We start from the raw sequence: 20,510 nt of genomic DNA on the forward strand, positions 1-20,510 counted from the left end.
TTAAAGCATGCCAGAGGTTTACTTGGCCAAAATGTGGTGAGACGACAACTATGGATGGCAGTGATTGCTGAGAATGCAGTTAGGAGATTCAAAGTTCCTATCTGTCGCGGTTACCACCTGACGAAGGCCAGAGGAATAGTTGGCTGAAACGTTGTGAATAAACAAACCAATAAAAGATGAAAAACAACAACTAATAAAGATGAGAATAATAGTCCGAAATAAAAAATAAATTAATATATAATGCTCATCTCAAAAATGAATTCCAATTAAGGAATAATATATATATTTCATTTTCTTATTAGATTTCACAAGAATTTCAGCAGTGGTGTCGCAAGAATAAACGTCTGCAATAATGATCACTACTTCTGTGATATATGCATCCAACGATTAACCATGAAAACATGACCCTTTGCAACAAAGTAATTGTCCAATTTTCATATTTCGCACTGGCTTTTCTAGATTTTTAAGATGTTCATAGAGACACGTTATACAAGGTGGAATGATAGAATTGTCACCCTAGAAAAGACAGCATGATTCCATTTCCATTTGACTAAAACCGGTTTTCTTTCTTTTTTTTTGTTGCAGACCATTTACTAGTTGGCCAGTTGTGTACAAAAGAGCAGTAAGAGCCTTCTATCATGTCTGAAAGTGACACAATGCTTAACGAGTGAGACCTAAGATGCGCCGTTGTACAACTCATGCTCTCTACGGATCCAAGTTATGACAACAGGATCATTTCCAGCACTCTCACAACACAAATCCTGATGGTTCCACAGTTGAGACCACAGCTCAGCGCATCAGACAACCCACGGTTATGGTCTTTTGTGTGGTTTCAGGTGAGGGCCACATCATACCACCTCACATCTTCGAAGTCAGCTTGAAAGTAAACACCAAATGGTACCTGGATGTGCTGAAGAATGTAGTGATGCCTTCGTGCAATCAGGTGGCCGCTGGCAGACCCCGGTTGTGGCAGCAGGACTTGGCGCTGGCCCACAAGTCCAAAGAGACCCAGGTTTGGCTTCAGAAGGAGTGCTATGACTTTGTACCCTTCTCTCACTGGACCCCTCCTCTTCCCTCGACCTGAACCTACTTGACTACTTTGTTTGGTTGAGAACATCACCAACATGACCTCCAACAATTACCAAAACCAGCCTGATCATCACCATCTGCCGAATATTCACCGAACTCCTGCCGGTGCTTGTGGAAAAGACATGGTCCCAGTTCCGGACCTGTATCAAGGCGGTGATTTAGGCCGAAGGCGACTACATTGAATAGATGTCAGCTCTACTACATAACCAAGTTACCGGAATTGATTTTTTCAATAAAAGTTTTAAAATAAACTGTAGTGTTGTTTTCTTTAGGGCGACAATTTTATCGTTCCACCCTTTGTTAAATTTGCTTATGCGTTTGTATTTATTTTGCCATCTCATGTGTTCCACTGCATATATCAATACAGAATTCAAGGAATTTTCTCCCAAACCAAATTCTGGCAACCTATAAATGTTAAGATGTATTGTTCAGGTATTAATACTACACGCCACATAAGTGATTTGGTACATAACATCATTGAGTATCGAGCTAAGATACTTGAAGATGTGCATTCATGAGAGATCCTGTCTGTTGACTTGGATAGAACCATTTGCTTCTTTATCAGTAGATTACTCTGGCATAAAAAATTTGATATTAAAAAATTTTCAAAGTTTTCTTTTGGTTGTGTTTTTATCTCACTATTTATGTTGGCAGACAACTTCACTATAGATTCATTTTTCAATGAAAAGTTATCTGCCCTTGGATAAACATTTTCAATATGAACACAGATGGGGTTTCTAGTGCAAAAATTTCCTTCTACCCATGCGTAGAAAATTCAGAATGAGAATCTTCCTCTTTCTGTCCTGACTTTCAAGGTGCATGGACGTTATTTGGTTTTTGGGAGGGGGGTGTTATCTCCTTCTGAGCAATTTAAAAAATTTTTTTATTACAATTTCACCCCAAACAAGGCACATTGCCACTTTGGTGTAGGGAGCTGCTATCAGGGACATAAGCTACTGGTTTACTATGTAAGGAGTTGGGCAGCAAGATGTCGGTTCACGTTACACTTGAACTTCTGCATGTCAGTACAGTTGGGGAAGCATGGACCCAGAATAGAATTCCAAACTCTAGCGGTTCTGGGGAAGAAACAACTGGAGTAGAAAGCTCTCTTACATCCAGGGATCTGTACTGTGTAGCGGTGGGATGCTTGTCGGGTTTATCGAAGGTATTTACATCATGGGGGCACAAGTGCTTGCAGTTCGTCAGAGCATTCACCATTAAAATACTTGTAGAACAGGCAGAGAGCTGCAACATTTCGTCGGTGGGACAGAGGCTGAAGCTTAGATCAGGACCTATCAGGTTGGAGACTCACTTTTGAACCTTGTCTTTGGCGAGAGACTATTAGCAGATGCACCAGCCCAAATGTAACAACAAAACTCCATGCATGGGCGAATGGTGGTCTTATAGAGGTACAGGATACTTTCGAGCGTTAGTAGCTTTCTAGCATGGTAGAGAGAACCTACCTTTTTTGCAGCGGTCCTGGCAATGCTCTCAATGTAATTATTCCAACTCATGTTTCCTGTGAACGTTAGGCCGAGGAGTTTAGAAGAAGTACTTTCAGATAATGAATCTTTGGCCATTGCTGTTGGTGGTAGAGAAGGTTTCTTGTAATTATTGATGGAAACAAGTTTAGTCTTGGCAACATTGAATGTGACCATCCATTTTTGCCGCCATTCCTCTACAGATTGGAGGTCATCCTCTAGTGTTTCTGCCATTTCCTTAGATATGTGTTCATTTGTTTTCCTGTCATGCTTGTTATAGAGCATGGTGTCATCAGCATATATACCCATCTCAGAGGCAATTTTGTCAAGGAGGTCATTTATGAATATTACGAATAATAAAGGTCCAAGGATAGACCCTTGAGGCACTCCCGCATTTATATCATTTTGTTTAGATGTACAACCGTCGAGGACAACCTGGATTTTTCTCTTATCTAAGAAGAATTTAATTATGTTAAATATTCCTCCAGTGATACCGTATGATTTGATTTTCCTGAGAAGACCTTCATGCCATACCCTGTCAAAAGCCTTAGATATATCTAGAGCTACCGCTCTACCCTCCCCTGCTTTGTCCAATGAATGCTATATATATTTAGAGATTACAGTTAGGATATCTGCTGTGGAACGGGCTTGCCTAAATGCTTTATTTGTATGATTTTATGACTTAACTTTCATGCAGGTTGAAAACCAAATAACTGTGTCACACATTTTCTCCATACTACATGCTGCTGTCAAAGATAAATTCAATGTAAACACAATTTACATATTCCGTGCTATCGCATATATTTTCCTTTTGCTTGCCTCTCAATATGTGTATTTTGTATAAAACGACAACAACAAATGAAAGGAATGACAAAGTTTTTTCATACCAAATTAATTAATTTTATTTGATAACTTATTTCTATTTATCTGCTGCCTCCCCACAAAGACAAATTTAGGCACAAGGTTAGTTTTAATGTGGAGAAAACCCAAAAAAGGCACTGTGGATTGGAACAAAATAAATTGCCTCAATCTAGAAGGATTTCTCCTTCACTGACCGAGGACGTAATAGACTAAGTGTACCAACAGTTTTTATTATTTATTTGGAAAAAAAATATTTTTAAAAAACTTACATTTTAAACGAATTAGGCACAAGGCCATTTGAAAGTGTGAGAAAATGGTTGTCTTTGGTCATACTTTGTCACCATAACCGGAAAATACCTGTCCTATTCTTAGCTAGAATCATCAATCACCAAAATTCCATATTTACTCCAGGGGCCGTCCTACTTAAATTTCCCAAATTGTTAATAAATTTTTTTTTATTAAAACTAAATAATAACGTTTATAATACAATCATTTTAAATAGAGGGGGGAAAAAAAAAGAATAAAAAATTTGGTTAGTAAAACTCTTCCAACTTTTTCTAAATAATAGACTACCCAATGTTTTCCGTTTTTTTTGTTTTTTAACCGAAAACAGGCAGGCTAATCTCTAAGTGGGGGTGGGGGGTTAAATCTAAATAGGTAGGCGAGCGTTTGGAGAATGCAATTTGGGAGAGGCTAGGGACGAAAAGAAAAAAATTTAAATCGGGAAGTGGGGTTCATTCACTTGATTAGCGAAGAGACTAAAAACTTACCCAAAAGGCTGGTGTCCAACAAGACTAGGAATCGCAGGCAGTGAACATGTACTCATACTCGACTCCTTTACGTACATACAAGTTCACTACTTGTGTCCACCTGTGTCCAAAAATCGTGAAATGTAAACTCTTTTTTTCACATCTGATCTTGACTTCAGTTGGTGCTTGAAGAACACAATCAGATCCTGCAAAAGATTCAACTCCTTGATCATCTCTCAGACCACACCACCATTCACACTATGGCCAAGATCACAAGAAACACTATTCATCTCTCCCTATTTCACGGCAGTCCGGGGTTGTCAATTACATAGGATATGTTTAGCAGACAAGGATGCTCCAGATCGATACGAGCTGTCACCTCTTTTACAGACTCCCAGTACTGCCAGAGTCCACAGCATTTGAAGAAAACGTGTTCAGGTGTTTCTTCTGCTGAATTTCTGCAGCAGGGATCCCTAAGTGAATCCACTATGTCTGAATTGTGTTGTATGACATTGAGGGCCAATACCTTCCAGGCTAATCACCAGGTCAGAGAGAACTCAGAGTTGTTAAGATGATTCAAACCCGGCACCCAACTCCACTCAGAGTGAATCCTCTCTTCCGACCACCCCAACTGCCCAACAAGCAGGTTGTCAGCGCCCCCCTCTTACTAATCCCCTATGGAATTCCTTTCTAGAAGCTAGAGAATGAAAGTCTTTTGAGCATAGCTCGACATTCTCTGAGCAACTTTGAGTCACCCCTTCAGCCTATTACATATGATCAATATCAGGAACAAGCATTGGATTTGCAAACAGGTCTGTATTCAACGTATGCTTGAGAGAGACATGGATGCCTAAGTTGACATGGCATCGAAACGCCGAGAGGCTGGCCTTCCTGAGTGGAACTTTGACAGAGGAACCCTGTAGTTGACATCGCCTTTTCCCACCACTTATTAAGGCCCAGAGGCTACTCGAGGATAAGGGTTAATGAATGTACAGTGGTCAAGGGGAACAAGTTAGTCATTGTTAATAGTGGAAATTTGATAAATTGGATTACTTAAGGGGATGGCCCATCAAGAATTTGTTCACATTGGACTTGAAGACACCCATATTGTAGTCAGTTGGAAAGCAGGAAAATGGAACAGAGTTCCACAGGCGTGCAGTTCTAAGAAAGAAACTTTGTTCATGGAATCTACGTTTAGGTTTAGGCACAAATAAAGAGTGGGGTAAATTATTAATAGTGGTGTCAGATAGACAATTGTTTTTCGTGAAAGTCAGGCCAGGGGGAACCATAGATTGGAGCTCAGGCAAGCACTTGCCATGAAAATAACGATAAAGCAGAGACAGGCTTGTGACATCTCTTCTGTGGGAAAGAGGTTGCAGGGAAGATAAAAGGGCATCCCCCACTAGGCTATGAAGTTTATTTTGAACTCTGTCAAGGCAGGATAAGCGGCTTCTAGCAGCTCCTGCCCAGATGTGGCAACAATACTTCATCCTTGGATACACTTGGCTCTTATACATGTAGAGAATTGCATCAGCAGTGAGATATCTACTGGAACGGTAGAACGATCCCACCATTTTACCAGCAGCCCTGGCAACAGATTTGATGTATGTGTTCCATTTCAGATCAGGAGTAAAGGTCAAGCCCAAAAGTTTGTCAAAACATGGAGCCTCCTCAAGGTGAGAGCCATTTATTTCAATTGATGTCAGACGGAGATCAGAGCGTTGATGATGAAAAGATAGAAGTTTGGTCTTAGATGCATTAAAATTAACCAGTCACCTCTTTCCCCATAGCACCATGTGCTCAAGATCAGAGGAGAGAGAATCAGAGAACTTGGTCATTTACAGCCTTTGAAGTGTTGCCATAGATGATAGTGTCGTCAGCATAATTGTCTACAAATGATCTTAGAATTTGATTTGGGAGATCACTGATGTAGATCAGAAAGAGAGTGGGGCCTAGGATGGATCCCTGATGGACCCCAGCATTAATTCTGTGAGCTTCAGAATTTTGCCCATCAACCACTACTCTTATGAACCTATCAGGGAGAAATGATTTAATAACTGAAAAGACGTTTCCAGCTATACTGTAGCTGGAGATTTGTGGAGTAGACCTTTACGCCATACCCTATCAAAAGCTTTTGATATTTAAAAAAAATTTTTTATTACATTTTCACCCCCAAAAAGGCACATTGCCACTTTGATGTAGGGGGCTACTATCAGGGACTTAAGCTACAGGGGTACTATGTGGGGAGTTGGGCAGCAAGATGTCGGTTCACATTACACTTGAACTTCTGCATGTTAGTACATATGGGGAAGCAGGAACCCGGAAGGGAATTCCAAAGTCTAACGGTTCTGGGGAAGAAACTACTGGAGTAGAAGGCTGGAGTAGGAATCTCAACTGTGAAGGAGTGGGATTTTGCAGCTTGTCAGGTTTGTTGGGAGTATTTACGTCAAGGAGATACAAGTGCTTGCAGTTCATCAGCATTCACCGTTAAAGTACTTGTAGAACAGGCAGAGGGATGCTACATTTCGTTAATGGGACAGAGGCTGAAGCTTAGATGACAGTTCAAGACCTATTAGGTTGGTGACTCTCTTTTGAACCTTGTCTAAGAGTGAGAGACTATTAGCAGATGCACCAGCCCAAATATGACAACAATACTCCATACATGGGCGAATGGTGGCCTTATAGAGGTACAGGATACTTTCAGGCATTAGTAGTTTTCTAGCATGGTAGAGAGAACCTACCTTCTTTGCAGCGGTCCTGGCAATGCTCTCAATGTATCTATTCCAACTCATGTTTCCTGTGAACGTTAGGCCGAGGAGTTTAAAAGATGTACTTTCATATAAAGAGTCTTTGGCCATTGCTATTGGTGGTAGAGAAGGTTTCTTGTAGTTATTGAAGGAAACAAGTTTAGTCTTGGCAGCATTGAATGTGGCCATTCATTTTTGTCCCCATTCCACTACAGATCGGAGGTCATCCTCTAGTGTTTCTGCCATTTCCTTAGATATGTGTTCATTTGTTTTCCTGTCATGTCTGTTATAGAGTGTGGTGTCATCAGCATATATATCCATCTCACAGTCAATTTTGTCAGGGAGATCATTTATGAATATTAGGAATAATAGAGGTCCAAGGATAGACTCTTGAGGCACTCCCGCATTTATATCATTTTGTTTAAATGTGAGACCATCGAGGACAACCTGGATTTTTCTCTTATCTAAGAAGGATTTATGTCAAGGGCAATTGCCTTAGAAAGGAAGCCTACATTGAGAGATTTGCTAATCCTATGAGATATAACTGTTAACACATCAGCTGTAGATCTAGCATAATGGAAACCATATTGCATGTCACTGAGGAGGTTATTTTTGTTGAGGTGGTTGACTACTTCTCTATTTAACACAGATTTTAGCAATTTACTCATGATGCACAGGAGACTGATTGGTCTGTATTAAGATGGAGATGAGCGACCACCTGAATTTTTAAATACAGAGCATACTGATGAGGTTTTCCAGGGTGTTGGGACAATTCTCCTAAAGACAATGCTTAAATAGCTTTGTAAGTATGGGAGCTAGTTCTGGTTGGAGCTTTTAGAGCACTATAATAGAAATGTTGTCACGGCCAGTTTCTTTACTGGAATCGAGGTGTTTGATTAGCTTGGCAACATCATGCACACAGATATTTGTATGTTGCATAGCATGTTTTCAGACACAGGAGGAAATATGGGAGGTTGGCGATCCTGATTCCATAGAGTAGAATTAGCTGCAAAGTTTTTGGCAAAGAGTTTGGCTTTGTCTGATGCTGACGAGATTACTTCAGGTCCATTGATGATGGTTGGAATAGAGCACACACTTCTATTCAGGACCCTGTTTGTTATTTGGCAAAATTGGTGGGAACCAAACCGCTGCTCAGCTACTTTGGATTTGACGAACTGAGCGTACAACTCTCTCGCATTCTTTATTACTCTTTTACAGTGATTGCTGGCAGTCCTGAAAGTGGCTTTAGTCTCAGTAAATCTATTATGTTGGAAGCAATGAAATAGTGATTTCTGTGCACAACGGCAGCAGCACATTCTGGAGAGAACCACGGCTGGCTGTTAGGTTTTTGCTGGAATTTTTTGGATGGTATCTATACCTACAATTAACCATTCAGTCAGATCTGATACTATGCAGGACACATTCTTTTTAAATATGGATCGAAGATGTAGATCTGATATAAATGTATAGTACTTACCAACAAAACAAACGCCCACGTGTCTGTGCCTTGTGTAGGCATGCGTGACAACAAAACTTGGGTTTTTATAAGCGGAAGTCTCGAGGCTGTCAGGAATCTCCGGGCACATGCACAAGAGGAGGGATTGAGAGAGTAGTATAAAAGGCAGGTCGAGTGAGAACGTTGTTGTTGTTGTCATTGGACGTTACAGTGACGCGTGCGTTAGCAGTTGATTAAGAAGTTGTTTTTTTTTTGTGTCAAGTCGCGCACCTCGGTGAAGGTGAAGGTCATAAGCTATTTCGGCGATTTCATTTTGTCTCTTTTCCTGAACAACTATAGCTGGGGCAAAGTTTGATTTAAAACTGATACCCGAATTCGACGGATCCACTTCTGTTGTCGACTGGGTCGAAAGGGTTGAGCTGACCTGCAACCTCTGTGAAGTAAAGGAGATGCATACCGTGATTCCCCTGAGATTGGCTGGAGGCGCCCTGAGTGTGTATCAGCAACTTAGTGCCGTGGAGAAGGCTGATGTTACTCTATAAAAAATGCTTTATACAAGGCATTTGCCATGGATCCCTGCATGGCCTACGAAACATTTGCCTCTAGGAAGCTCATGCCAGGAGAAACCGTGAACGTCTTCTTCGCGGATCTGAAGAAACTTGCATTTCTATTTGGCAATGGAGTGTCAGAGCAGACACTGGTGTATGCGTTTGTGGCCAGCCTTCCCACCCATGTTAAGCAACTATTGAGGGCTTCCACCAGCGTATCTGTAACGCCCATGGAACATTTGTTAGAATGTGCTCGAGCCATTATCAGAGATGAGGAGGACCTGAGGGAACCGGTTGTAATGATGGCGCAGGCAGCCAAGACTAATGCTGAAAAGAGTCCCAGTTTGAGACTCACGACCAATGGGAGATGTTTCTGCTGCGGCCAGCGAGGCCATTTCGCAAGAAGTTGTACTAACAAGGGGAGGGGGCACCCGCGCTGTTTCCAATGTGGTAGTTATGGATATTTATCTGAAAATTGTGCGGGAAATGCATCAGGGGGCAGGACGTCAGTGCTACCCTGTTCCCCGGACAAGATTTAATTGAGGCGCAATTGACAATAAATGTGTACGTGGACCAAATGCCTTGTTCAGCTCTTCTCGACTCCGGGTGCTCACACACCATCATGAGTGCCAAGTTGTGTCGAAACTGGACAAAGCAGAACATCAAAGTAACCACAATAGGTGGCAATATGCAAGCTTGCTGTGGAGCCGGAACTGTCAAAGTCCACACAGACTCTGGTGTGGCCGCAGACATTAATGTGCTGGTGATGCGAGGGGATTTGCTGGGATTCGATGTACTGTTGGGATATGATGCTATTAAGGCACTGGGGGAAGTTGTTATCGGAAGAGATGGGACTGTGCGGTTTTTGGAAACCCCAGTGTGTGCTGCAGTTCACATTGATCGGCCTGACTATGACTACGACCATCAGCAAAAAGCATGGATTGCATCGTGGAAGTGGACAGAAGGAAGGGCGCCAACCGAACTCAAGAATAGCATTGCAGAGTACTCGATACCCGACAAGGCACATAATGAATACGAGAAGGAGCTTGAGGCATGGATCCAGGATGGATGGCTGATCCCCTATCCCAACAAGCTGGGACCACCCAAGGGTCTGATTCCCTTAATGACGGTAGTCCAGCATAATGAATCAAAAGTTTGTCCGGTGCTGGACTATCGTGAACTCAATAGATACATTGAGACGTACACTGCCAATGCTGACGTGTGCGCCAGCAAGCTGAGAGAATGGTGCCAGAAGAGCTCCAATGTGTCTATAGTAGACTTGCAGAAGGCTTATTTGCAGGTGCGAGTGGATGAGACATTGTGGCCGTTCCAGACAGTGTGGTTCCGAGATTAGAGATACTGCCTTACTCGACTTGGCTTTGGGCTGAATGTGGCACCGCAAATCATGAAGACCATTGTAAATGCAGTGTTGTCCCAGACACCACTGAGGACGCAACATCGGCCTATATTGACGATGTGTACGTCAATGAAGATATACAATCTGCGTCGCACGTCAGAGAAAAGTTAGCTCAATTCGGGTTGGAGTGCAAGGATATCAAACATCTGAGGGATGGAGCACGGGTATTAGGATTGGACGTCTGCGGGGAAAGACGGTACCTTATGATGGAGGCGTGGCAGTGAGATTCCAAACATCCCTGTTGTTATTACACGGCGGACTATTTTTTCCTTGTGTGGGAAACTTATTGGTCACTTACCAGCGTGTGGCTGGCTCCGAGCAGCTGTGGGCGTCATCAAACGCAGGGCAAATTTAGTAACTACAGGTTGAGATGATGTATCTGATGATGCTCTTCTAACTCTGATGACGACGGAAACCCTGGAGAGAGTTGACAAGGAGGACCCTGCCCGTGGAAAATGGTGTGTCAATGGGAACACTGTGAATGTGTGGGTTGACGCTAGTTCTTTGGCATTGGGAGTGTTATTGGAGCAACGTGGAAATGTAATTGAAGATGCATGCTGGCTGCGACCCGTGAATGATGCTCAACACATCAACCTGGCAGAACTGGATGCTGTTGTGAAGGGTTTAAATCTGGCACTGCAATGGCAGTCAAAGAAGTTACACTTGTACACGGATTCTCTCTGCGTCTACCACTGGGTGTCCGACACTCTTTCGGGACGAACGAGAGTCCGCACTAAGGCAGCCAGTGAGATGTTAATCCGGCAGAGGCTAAACACCCTGAAGAGTCTGGTATAGGAGTATGACCTGTCGGTGAGTGTAACGCTCGTCGCATCACACTTTAATTGTGCAGATCAACTAACCTGTGTGCCTCACAAATGGTATGAAGCTGTGAAGACAGGCGTGGAGTTCGCTGCTCAATCTTGCGCAGTTGGCGCGATTAGCTCATACCAAATACAAAGAATTCATGTGCAGAGTGGACATCCAGGTATCAAAAGAACTCTGTATTTTGTGAGGCGTGTGGCAGTGACAAGGGCAGATGTCAGGCAGATCATCAAGCACTGTGAGGCATGCCAGTCTATCGATCCTGCACCTGAGCAATGGCAGAAGGGACGATTGGAGGTTGAGCATGTGTGGCAACGAGTAGTGATGGATATTACCCATTACAGTGGTAAGCCCTTCTAACCCTTATCGACTGTGGGCCCTCTCGTTTTGCTATATAACATCACACCAAAGGATGGGAAGACACTAACAACAGCACCGGCCAATGCCATACACACATACCATGTTAGGATAAAGGGCGTTGACACTGTCCAGTCAATCGATGAGGAGAGTCATGACAAATACAAGGTAGGGGATCCAATTTGGGTAAGACCCCCTGGAAACTGGTGCACCACCAAGTTCAAGTGAGGAGGAATATCTGGAGCGGTCAGCCAGCAGTCGGTCCTTGTTGATGGAACCCCACGCCATGTGCGTGATCTTCGCCCAGCTAGTGAAGTACATCCCACAACTACAGAGAGCGATGAATTCCCCTGAGGTTTTTTAGGAAAATTAGTCTCCCTTACATTCTAGTAGCCCCACATTGTAGGGGCGTCTACGCATACCTGTATATACATATTCACACACACACACACACACACACACACACACACACACACACACACACACACACGCACACGCACACACATATACATAAAAATAAACATATATATTCGTTGTTTATGTGTTTATTTAATTATTATGGATAAAATATTTATCCACGGACACATGTTTTTAAGTATCTATGGCTCATCAATGCGACTGACTATATCAAGATTTCGTCCCGTAGCCACATGGATCGAACCTTGGTATAGTCAGCTGTGTTGATGAGTCATAAATGCGGTGAAACATGTGTCCATGGATAACTATTTTATCTATAATAAGAAAGTATATGTTTGTGTGTGTGTGTGTGTGTGTGTGTGTGTGTGTGTGTGTGCGTGCGAAATTCCCTTTTCCAAGTAGTTTAGAATGTATTTTACAGCATGTAATCTTTTGTATCACAAATATGTGAATGTTTATTACTCCCTTATCCATTTCTGTACACATTCGTGATTGATCGCAATAAATATATCAGCGCACTTTTCTTTAAAATTTACCAGAATCAATAATAATGAAAAAAAAAAAAATTGTAGAAATTGCATTTTTGCCCTGATAATAATGGCTGAATGTTATTTATAAAATCAAGGGCAGATTACTGACGTCATATCCGGCTTGCCGCTAGAGGGCGCGTGTCGCGTTTGTTTTGCCATTGCAAAGTGGCTTTCCGTTCAAATGGAGGTAACCCCGAAATATCGTAGCCGACATCGACGATTAATCTACAACGCTGACTAATATTGCAACTTGTCAGCCGCCATGACCGCCCAGGTAAATGCAGAACCCTTTTGCTATTCGTTTTGTTTTGATCTGTGGCAGTATTGCTGGGAATTAATGGTGGCAATCATCGCCAGAATGTCGTTACTCGTTGGGTCGTAGAAATCGAAAGGGAATTAGTGGTGGCACTTAGTAACTTTTTTTTTTTTTTTGTTCAATTTTTCCTCTCGAATCGTCTGACCCGTCAAGTTGTATATTCAGGACGAACGGGGATTTAAGGTGTCCCCTAAGCATAAGACTTTATTTAAATAAATAAAATTTAAGATGGTAACGTATTCCTTGAGACGAGTGGGAATATTTCCAGGGGAGATTGTTAGTTTTTTTTTTTTTTTGTGTGTCTGCTTAATAAAACCAAAGTCGCGTATTTTTATTTATTTTTTTATTTTTTTTTTTTATCTCGGAATAATAAAAAAAAAAAAAAAGTATTTTTATTTTCTTACCGAAAATTCATAATAAAGTATTTCAGCGTGTTTGTTTATTTAATTTATGTTATTAGTTATTATTGCATTGTTTTTTAAATAAAAAAAACGAAACGGTTCTTTTGTAGAATAGTGGCTCTATCGGGAAATGTTTTGTGTTTTCTTTTCATTATTTAAATTAGGAAAGAATATGGGCCATAATAAATTTTATTTCTGTTTGGAAATGGCATTATGCACTTATTGTATTATGATAACATTATTAAGAAAGCCATTCTTAACATAGATAGGGGGAATGTTTTTTATGCACTTTCACATAATTTAATAATTATAAAAGCTATCATAAAACTTCAATTTAACTTGAAAATACTATTACAAACATTACGCGATACAATAGGTGCACCACTGCATGAGCACCCTAGAAATTACGTGTCTCCAAACGAAATGCTCCAAAATCACTTTCAGATTTTCGCGCAATTATGCACAAATTCCTCGTATTGACCAATTACTATATGTGTGTGTGTGTGTGTGTGTGTGGTGCTTCTACATAATTTGAATCGGGCCAAATCGATTTTTACGATTGAAAAAACAAAACAAAACAAAAAAAAAACAGTTCGGTTCAAATTAGAAGTACCCACACATTGTGTCTAACACGATGTTTATGTCGTTGCTGTAGACCTACGAAAGCGATTTTGAAACCTTTAAGTTGGCAAGTATATAACAAATCCTCATGTCTAGATTGAAAGTTTATACACCACAGTCTAGTATTACGGTTTGCTTTTCTAAATCGAAGAGACAGTTTTTAGAATAAGCCACTATTCTAAACAAGAACCCTCTTTTTTTTTTTTTTTTTTTTTTTTTGTCCTCCGACAATAAACTTAACAGTCGTAAAACGTAGTATAAAGAAGTTACGATTTTATTAATAATTGTTTAATCGGTACTTATGCAGTTTAGTTATTGTACCGTGCTGAAATAATGTGATTTAGAATGCCAATCTTAACATGGGGAGGGTTTTTGTAATTATTCTGTACTTTCACCTAACAATTTAATTTTAAAAAAAAATCATAAAACTTGAACTTAACTTAAAAATACTAGGCCGCCGCCATCCTCTGTATTTCTTTTATATTTTCGTCTTTTTTTTCTCCAAATTTTTCAGTGGATTATTATTGAATGGATCGAATTGACCAGATTATATATATATATATATATATATATATATATATATGTATATATATGTGTGTGTGTGTGTCAATATTTAAATATTTCTAGAGGTGAGATGCTCAGTTTCTAATGTAATGTTCTAATAAATCAATCACCCATTTTAGTAAAACTCGATGTTCTTAGGCCAAATTTCGCGAATTTAGCCTTTTTTTTTTTTTTTTTTTTTTTTTTTTTTTTATTTTGAACAGTTTGGCCTTTAAACATTCTTGGTGCTCCCTGGGCGTTGAGTTGCGTGGCTGCTAGCATATTTATTTAATAGCCGCTCCCTTACAAAGACTACCGCATCTTATTCCGTATTGTTTTCACTGGTCGCCATGTTTGTTTTCACGCGCGTGAAAACAATTAAGACCCGAATACCCCTAAAAATCAACTTTTTTAAAGGTCAGTTTTAGTTGGTACTCAGCAGCGCACATTCATTGTCTTTAGATTATAAATGTCGCGTTATACAACTTGAAAAATGAGTATTTAAAAAAAAAATTGTCCAAAAAAGAAAAAGACTAAACTGCTTAAAAAAAAGGTTAAATTCATGAAATGTGGCTTAAAAACGTAGTTCTAAAATGAGTGCTAAATTGAGCACTCTTTGCAAATATTTAAATATTGACGTAAAAAATATTATTTTGAATCAAAATAATATTTTTTACGTCAATATTTAAATGGGCACTGTGCCCATTCAATAATCCGTTAAAAATTTTGGTAAAACTATACAAACACCGTGACAGCGAATTACCCCTACCCCTAACCCTACCCCTAATCCCTAACCTTAACCCTAATCCTAACCCTAACCCTAACCCTAACGCTGTCACGGTGTTTGTATAATAATACCAAAATTTTGAACAAAAGACGAAAATAAAAGAAAATAGAGGCGGGGGGAGTGAGTACCGCTTCCTCCATACGTGCGCAAAATATTTAACCACTTCTTCACTTCGCATGTGATTGTTGTGCTTATCGTCTCCTCTGTGACTTACACCTATTTTTTTTATTTATTTATTTTTTTTTTTTGTGCTAGTGCAGTGGCTGATCCGCGCTATTTTTTAAATCGTATTTCCAAGTTTTATTAAAGTTTTATGTTTTTTTTTTATTCAATTGTAAGGTTAAAGTATAGAATAGGTACAAAACACCCTCTCCTCCCCATGTTAAGAATGGCTTTTTAAATATTATTTCAGCACGGATCGGATCACTCTCTGCATGAGTACCTTCCATTATTTATTGAATTAAAAAAAAGAAAATTCAGTAGCATAAAATAAAACGAATTTTTAAAAAGTAATTTAATTTTCAAATTAACTCCACCAGAATGCATTTAGGTTTCTTTGTAAACAAGTCGACCATTTAATCTTTTTGTTAATAATAAAAAAAAAAAAAATATTTCGTGATTCTTCGGAATTTAAGTACTTTTGCAGTTTACGAACCGCGTTATTTTATTTACTAGGATTTTAAAGTTGAATTCAACTTTAAAAGTGACTGTTAAGGTATTCTTTTGTTTATTAAATTGTTACGTGAAAGTACTGAGTGGTTAACAAAGCCTCTATATTAAGAATGGGTTTCTAAATTATAACCTTATTATTTCAGCACGATCCGTAAACTGCAGAAGTGATCAAATGTCTAGAATCTTTAATGAGGATTTTTATAGGGTTTTTCAAAAAGTGGGGATCACTTATCTAATTTAACGGAAATGAGCACCCACTTTCTGGCCACCTAGTAAGGGGGGGGGCATTTTTTTTTTGTTTTGCTAAGTTTTTTTTTCTACTTTTCTCTTTTAATAATAAAAAAAAAAAAAAATACCACGAGGTGGCCAGAAAGTGGATGCTCATTTTACGTTAAATTTATTATAGAAAAGTAATCTCCACTTTTTGAAAAAGTAATTTCTTCATATCATGAAAATTATTTCTCTGCGCCACTGTTAAAGTATATATTCGTTTTCAGTCGTCCCCCCCCCCCCCGAAAACATAAAAGTCGTCCTCGCAAAGATTTTTTTTTTTTTTTTTTTAGTTGGAAAGATTCTAGACATTGACCGTAGAAGTACTGGAATTTGTATGAAATTTGCATATTTTAAAACACGAGAAAATAAAAATATCTTGGTCACGTTTATTTATTTATTTATTTTCTGTGGAAGAATGGGGTCTTCTCGGGAATAGGAATCCAGAAGATTTCAGTACTCAGTCCGTCTTGAGTATCGACGGGAAATCCAGAAATAAATTCCGGAATGAGATACTCATTACTTCCGAATACGTTTTCTTTTCGGTGTTTTAAAATGCAACAAGAGTGAATTCTAAGGTCCAAAGTCCGACTCGGGTCTGCGTCTGCGCCGTGCGCCGATGACAATAAAGTCGTTATTTTTGTTAAAACACTACTTCAATTTCATCATATCTAGCCCAGCTACATTGTTGCCCCTAAAAAAATGAGTTTTTATGTTATTAGGCGATTACATATGAACACTTTAAAACATTTTGAAAGAGGAAATAAAAACAATTTTAAGAGTGAGTGCAGTTTTTGTATAGAATTAACTTTTTTTTTTTACCGTTAACCCTAAGTCTGATTGGCAAAGTCGTAAAACCACACGTAATCGTGAAAAAGGTAGATCTTCTCTCAAACTAAGATGCATAGAAGTTATTCCCATAACAGCAACAAAATTGATTCCTCACTCCAAATTCTAAAAATGTTTTTATTTTTTATATTGTTTCTTTTTCGCCATTTTTTTTCCCAGGATGTTCATATGTAATCGCGAATCGCCTTTAAAAAGTAGAATATCATTGGGTAGGGAGGAGGATAGCATAAGATATTCTGGTCGCTTACGAACCGTGCTATTTTTTTTTAGCTAGGATTTTCAAGTCAAGTTCAATTTTTCCGGTCTTATTAAATTAGGTAAAAGTATAGAATAGTTTTTAAAAATACGTCCACTACACTTTATCGCCGAAACTGGATACGCCATTTTATTTCGCGCACTTGTCGTTAAAATCCAAGGTAGAAATCAGTATTTTAAACTATGGCCGAAGTTAGAAATAACAACAAAATTACACTAGATATTAATTACTCCCGGAAAGAACTATGAAAAAAAGTAAATAAAGAAAGTGAAAAAGAACATATATCCATAATTGTTTAATTGGAAATGTTTCTATTTAATTAATGAAAACTGGAAAGTTTTTCATGAAACATATTTTTTTTATTATTAAAAACAGAAAATGAAAATGACATTTATAATTGTTTAAAATACTGATTTCTCCCTTGGATTTTAACGGCAGGTGCGCGAAATAAAATGGCGTCTCCAGTTTCGGCGATAAAGTACCAAAAGAAATTTTCCACCCATGTTAAGAATAGTTTTCTAAATAACGTTATTATTTCAGCACTGCTCGTAAACTGCACACTTACCGAAAAACAAAAACACGTAATAATTATTACGGTTTTTTTTTTTCCTGCTAATGTGTTACCAGAAACATTTATCAAGACCAAAATCTATACAAGAATGAGAATTGAGATGGATGGATTGTGGGTTTAATGATAAAGAATATGATTAAAAATTATTAATGGGATGTACAAAGTTTTATTTATTTATTTTTTAATTATGAGGACGGTTTAATTTCATTATGTGATGTTCTGCAGGTAACGTTATCGCATAATCATTGGTAGTTTATTTTATTTTTTTTTTTGGGGGGGGGTACAATTAACATGATGACCCCCCCCCCCCCCGACGATCGTTGATTTTCCAACATTCATGCTAACACATTCATAAGACGTTTTCCTCTATTCACGAACATCAAGAAATCATGATTTTTTTTTTTTTTTTCCCATGCTTTTCGACAGTCAACCCTGTTTTTAACCGAGCATAGGCACACGTATGTTGAATGTCAAAACGATCCTTTCCGGTCGGGTACAGATGCACTTGAACGAGTGCGACTTAAACATTACCACGCAAACATTTCTAACAGTTATTGTTTATATATCGAGTTTTAATGGAGATTTGGTATCTGTTTCTCTGTAGCCGAAACTATATTATTACTATTTTTTAATGCTCAGTTCAGTTTACTGTTTCAGACTAATGTACTATCTGTTAGTACTAATTTCAAAAGGGTGGTGGTGAGTGGAGTATTTGTTCTATTGTCATAATATCATCCTCCCAGGCATTACCTCTAGACAGTATAGTATATGTTTATTCGCCAGAGGGACCTTATTACTGCTAGTTTGTGTAACATATCAAAAACGAAAATGTTTAGTAATTTATAACTCTATCTATCATTACCGTTTTATCTGCTTTGTTACACATGTTTCGGTTACCGAATCGTATCAACGACCCAGTAACTTCGTCAGACTTTAACAGAAATGGTTATTATGATTGGGAAAACGATATTAGAAGCAAAAAAGAAAAAGAGAGGGGTGGTGGTTCAATTCTGATTTGACAACATTTAAATTTTAAGATTTAATAATTAAACATTGAAAAGGGGTGAGGTGGAGTTTAAAATATTCAACCAGACACAGATAAAAGTGGAGGGAGGGGAGAGAGGAAAAAGGTGGAAGGGAAGAGTGTAAAATGCGTAATTGCTCTGCAATAGTATTGAGCACTTTCCTCGGGTTTTTACTAATTCCCATTTTTGCTATATATATATATATATAAAAAAACAATAATTATTCTTATACCTACAGACACTAGTTTTTCATGCTTACGCAATCATCAGTGTAGGGGGTGAAAATTCCTGCTGATCATGAGATTCAAACCCAGCCACAAAGTCACTTTACCCTCAATTAATGAATATGAATTTTAGATATTATACATCCGGGGTTACAATGATTAAAATATATATTATACCAACTTTTTGGATATTTGTTGTGCATTTTTCAAGTTTTGCACAAGGACCCATGACACAGTGGTTAGAGTACTTGGAAAAATGAATAGTATATGTTCTCCTAAAGGTTGAAGGTTCAATCCTCATTGTGGACGACCAAAAAAATACAATTGCAAATTACTTAGGACCTCTATCCAGTCATGGTTGATTGAACAAGAGCACAGTACCCCTGTTTCCGCTTGAAATTCCGTCCAAATTCCCGAGTTCGACAAAATACACATTGGAGGTTATCTCAACGAAAACAGTGTGGAAATGACACTCAAGATGAGAACAGTAGCCCAATGAATCCAAACAATAAGGATAATTTCTGCCAAATTCATGCAGAAAAAGTGACCGAAATACAAATAAACTAAGTTGAAACACTCATTGTGGCCAGATATGCTGTAGTTCTTCTCCAATGGGAAAACTTTTTTCCAAGACAAGATCAACTTCCAGAACAACAGGTGGCAAAAGTCATGCAAAATTTCCAGTGATAACCAGCATCATCATCATCAGTTCAATATCTCTTTTCCATATTGGCATGTGTTGGAATAGTGGCACCTTGGATTGAGCAAGTAGATTGTACGTGTGGCGCGGCGGTGAAACTCGGCACTTTGTCATACTAACCAGAAAACTTGTGGCTGGTGGTCAAATAACCCTGTTAATTACACTTCATCTGAGATCCCAGTTTGCCTGACAGTAACCCCCTTTGACTTCTTTGCATGAGGTGAAACGAGACGCCAACAAATTTAGCTGTAACACAAAACAAACTGAACACGAGAATTATAAAAGCCCTTGAGAGTCTGTCAGAAAGATGGCGACAAAGGCCTTTGGCAAGTTTCAAGGCGGGTATTTCATCAAAATGTGAAATTGACAGAATAAATCATAAAAATAAACTGGGCCTAGTTTGATGAATAAATCTCTAAAAATTAATCTATTATCAGTTTATTTATTTATTTTTTCTGAGACAGTAATTTTGCAAACAAATATTGGTAACATTTTGTATATTTTTATCTGTGTTACGTACATTTTTTTTTTATTTTTTTACTCCCATTCATTCCTAACAAGGAATATCCACTTGTACGTAAGGAGCTATTATTATTATAGAGCTAATTGTTTATTATTATATTGTACCTAATTAAGGACCATGCCTAGGAAAGATTAGCAAGATGTTGGTTTACATTACATTTAAACTTCTGCATATCAGTACAGTCAGGGAAGCAAGTAGCAGGAAGAAAATTCCAAGGTCTAGCTGTTTTAGGGGAAAAAATATTAGAGTAGAAAGCTTTTTAGCATTTAGGGACCTCA

The 20,510-nt window shown here is 38.7% G+C and overlaps 1 protein-coding gene across 1 annotated transcript in view; it reads left to right on the plus strand.

The window, feature by feature from the left end:
* Positions 1 to 12,588: 12,588 nt before the first annotated feature.
* Positions 12,589 to 20,510, plus strand: part of LOC145258213 (uncharacterized) — a 186,267-nt gene continuing 178,345 nt past the window's right edge. The window contains exon 1 of the mRNA XM_080116155.1: positions 12,589 to 12,748. Within this exon, the coding sequence (XP_079972281.1) occupies positions 12,737 to 12,748 (12 nt within the window). The 5' untranslated portion in view covers positions 12,589 to 12,736. The remainder of the gene's footprint in view (positions 12,749 to 20,510) is intronic.

Source organism: Euprymna scolopes, chromosome 33 (assembly GCF_053919585.1).
Source record: "Euprymna scolopes isolate OS-2025 chromosome 33, ASM5391958v1, whole genome shotgun sequence".
In the NCBI taxonomy this organism is placed as follows: domain Eukaryota; kingdom Metazoa; phylum Mollusca; class Cephalopoda; order Sepiida; family Sepiolidae; genus Euprymna; species Euprymna scolopes.